Source organism: Polypterus senegalus, chromosome 14 (genome assembly GCF_016835505.1).
Source record: "Polypterus senegalus isolate Bchr_013 chromosome 14, ASM1683550v1, whole genome shotgun sequence".
NCBI lineage: Eukaryota > Metazoa > Chordata > Cladistia > Polypteriformes > Polypteridae > Polypterus > Polypterus senegalus.
Window position 1 is genome coordinate 16710287 of NC_053167.1, and position 2008 is coordinate 16712294.

The following is a 2008-nucleotide window of genomic DNA, read 5'->3' on the forward strand; positions in this document are numbered from 1 at the left end:
TTCCCACTTGATCATCCGAATATTTCGTGGCGCCCCGTTTTTGGCGTCACATCTGAAGAAGCTCGTTCTCACTGCAAAGCTCACGTGCTGGCCGAAAGGAAACTTTCAAGCACCATCATGCGCACAAACGAGGGAAAAAGAGCCGATTCGCTCACCGATCATCCAGTAAGAGTGAACCTATAAGCCCATCCGTAAAACTCCTGGCCAAGTTACCATAAGGAACTGTGTGCAGGGTGGGGTGGGTGAGTTCGCTGTGACTTAAGCAGAAGAGGTCAGCGCGTGACACACACATAACCCGCGGGGGGCGCGACAAACAGCAGGGGTCAACCCAAACCAGAAAGGCACAACCTGGAGCCACGCGCCGAAGGTTACACCCCCACACCCGCCCCCACTAAGGCGCCAGTGGTACCCGCGGATCTGCGCCCCTCAGATTCTGCGTATCACCAACGAATCCGAAGGAGAGAAAGTTGCTAACAATAGGTGCTGGGTACTCCTCAGAGATCTTCCTGTCTCCCTCCCGCCCGACCGTCTGCGTCCAGAGTAAGCGGCGACGCCCCCCTTACCCGCTGCCCGCTTGGGCGCCTGCTGTTTCCTCCTGGGCATCTCCGCACCGGGCACTTGCGCTGACTTCTCTACCCACAGTTACGCGGCGTCTGGGCGCTCTCACAGTCCATACAGAGGCGCTCGGCGCTCCTCCGATCGCGGCACTTCGGCTTGTGTTTTAATCCAATAAGCGTGATGTAAAAAGAAAAAGAGAAAAGCGGAAAGGAAAGAGAGAGATCACAGACAGCGGTGCCTTTTATGTGGCGGAGAGCCGCAGCTCTATGGCGGATTTCTTTCGCCCTTTTTTTCTTTCTTTTTTTTTTGGGAGGGGAAGGCTGTCCCTGTTGCTGTCAGATGCCAGTCTCCGTGTGATATATAATGGACAGAGAGAGAGAGCGTGAGTGAGAGAGAGCGAGAGAGTGCGCGTGTTTGGTTGGAATAGTATAACATGCATACACAGACAGGGCGAGGCGATGCCAGGAAACATCGATCCAGAGAACAAACTGAACATTAACAAACTCCTCCCTCTTCGCCTGCACTTGATGATGGCAGAGAGACATTTGTTACAGCAGATAAGCGGGAGTTTATTAAAGAGACAGCGGTCGGAGAGAAAGAGTGACAGTGCACCGGCACTGGTAAACGGCTTGCACCCGCCCACTACAGTGTGGTCGACCGGGAAGAGGGCCGAGCCGAGCCCGTCCCATTCAATCCCCTCCACGAATCACAACTCATCTGCCCCGTCCTGCAAAGTGTGCCTTAAACGCTGCGTGGATCTGCCACAGTGAGAAGTCTACATCATTTATGCCCAGTTTAATTTTTATTCTCTCTTTTAATTTTTACCGTAAATCTCCCATTTGGTCAGATTGTGTGTTTTAATTAATGTTTCATTTCTTTGGCAAAAAAATCACTTTGCATGAAAAGTACAGGAAGACACTTCTAAGAGCGGATGGTGAGGATTCTGAGGAAATTCTCTCAAAGTAGTAGTTTTTGCTGTAATAACCAAACATATTCGATTAGCGGACATTAACCGTGTATGTATGTTTAGAATACAATTAATTGCACAAATTAAGTGGCTGTCTATTCTTTTTCTGTAAAATCAGACAGCCCTCAAAAATAGAATTTGAAGAAAGTTTAAAATAAAGAGTATATGTATGTGAGCAAGCCTGCCTGTTGAATAAATGCTAAACAAAAAGAAAACGCAAGTCAACAATACAGGCAGATGCATGGTGTGTGTGCTATAATTTTGTGATCTCGTTTTCAGTAAACCTTCTGTCATCTTTCATTTGATTTTATGCACTCTTTGATAACGTGAGTTAGGAAGCCTTTAGACAGGAAGGTTATGTGTGAAATTTAAAAGACTTTACCTAACGAAATACAGTATAGTATATGGGTTCCAAACCTTTTGCAAGAGTGTAGCAGTAAATGTAGCTTTACATCTATTCACCTATCCATTCATTTCTAGAAC

At 47.5% G+C, this 2008-nt stretch overlaps 1 protein-coding gene across 1 annotated transcript in view; it reads right to left on the reverse strand.

Annotated features, from left to right (window-relative positions):
• Positions 1–1125, reverse strand: part of LOC120514282 (teashirt homolog 2) — a 172591-nt gene extending 171466 nt beyond the window's left edge. Inside the window, exon 1 of the mRNA XM_039734590.1 lies at positions 564–1125. Within this exon, the coding sequence (XP_039590524.1) occupies positions 564–603 (40 nt within the window). The 5' untranslated portion in view covers positions 604–1125. The remainder of the gene's footprint in view (positions 1–563) is intronic.
• Between the last annotated feature and the right edge of the window lie 883 nt (positions 1126–2008).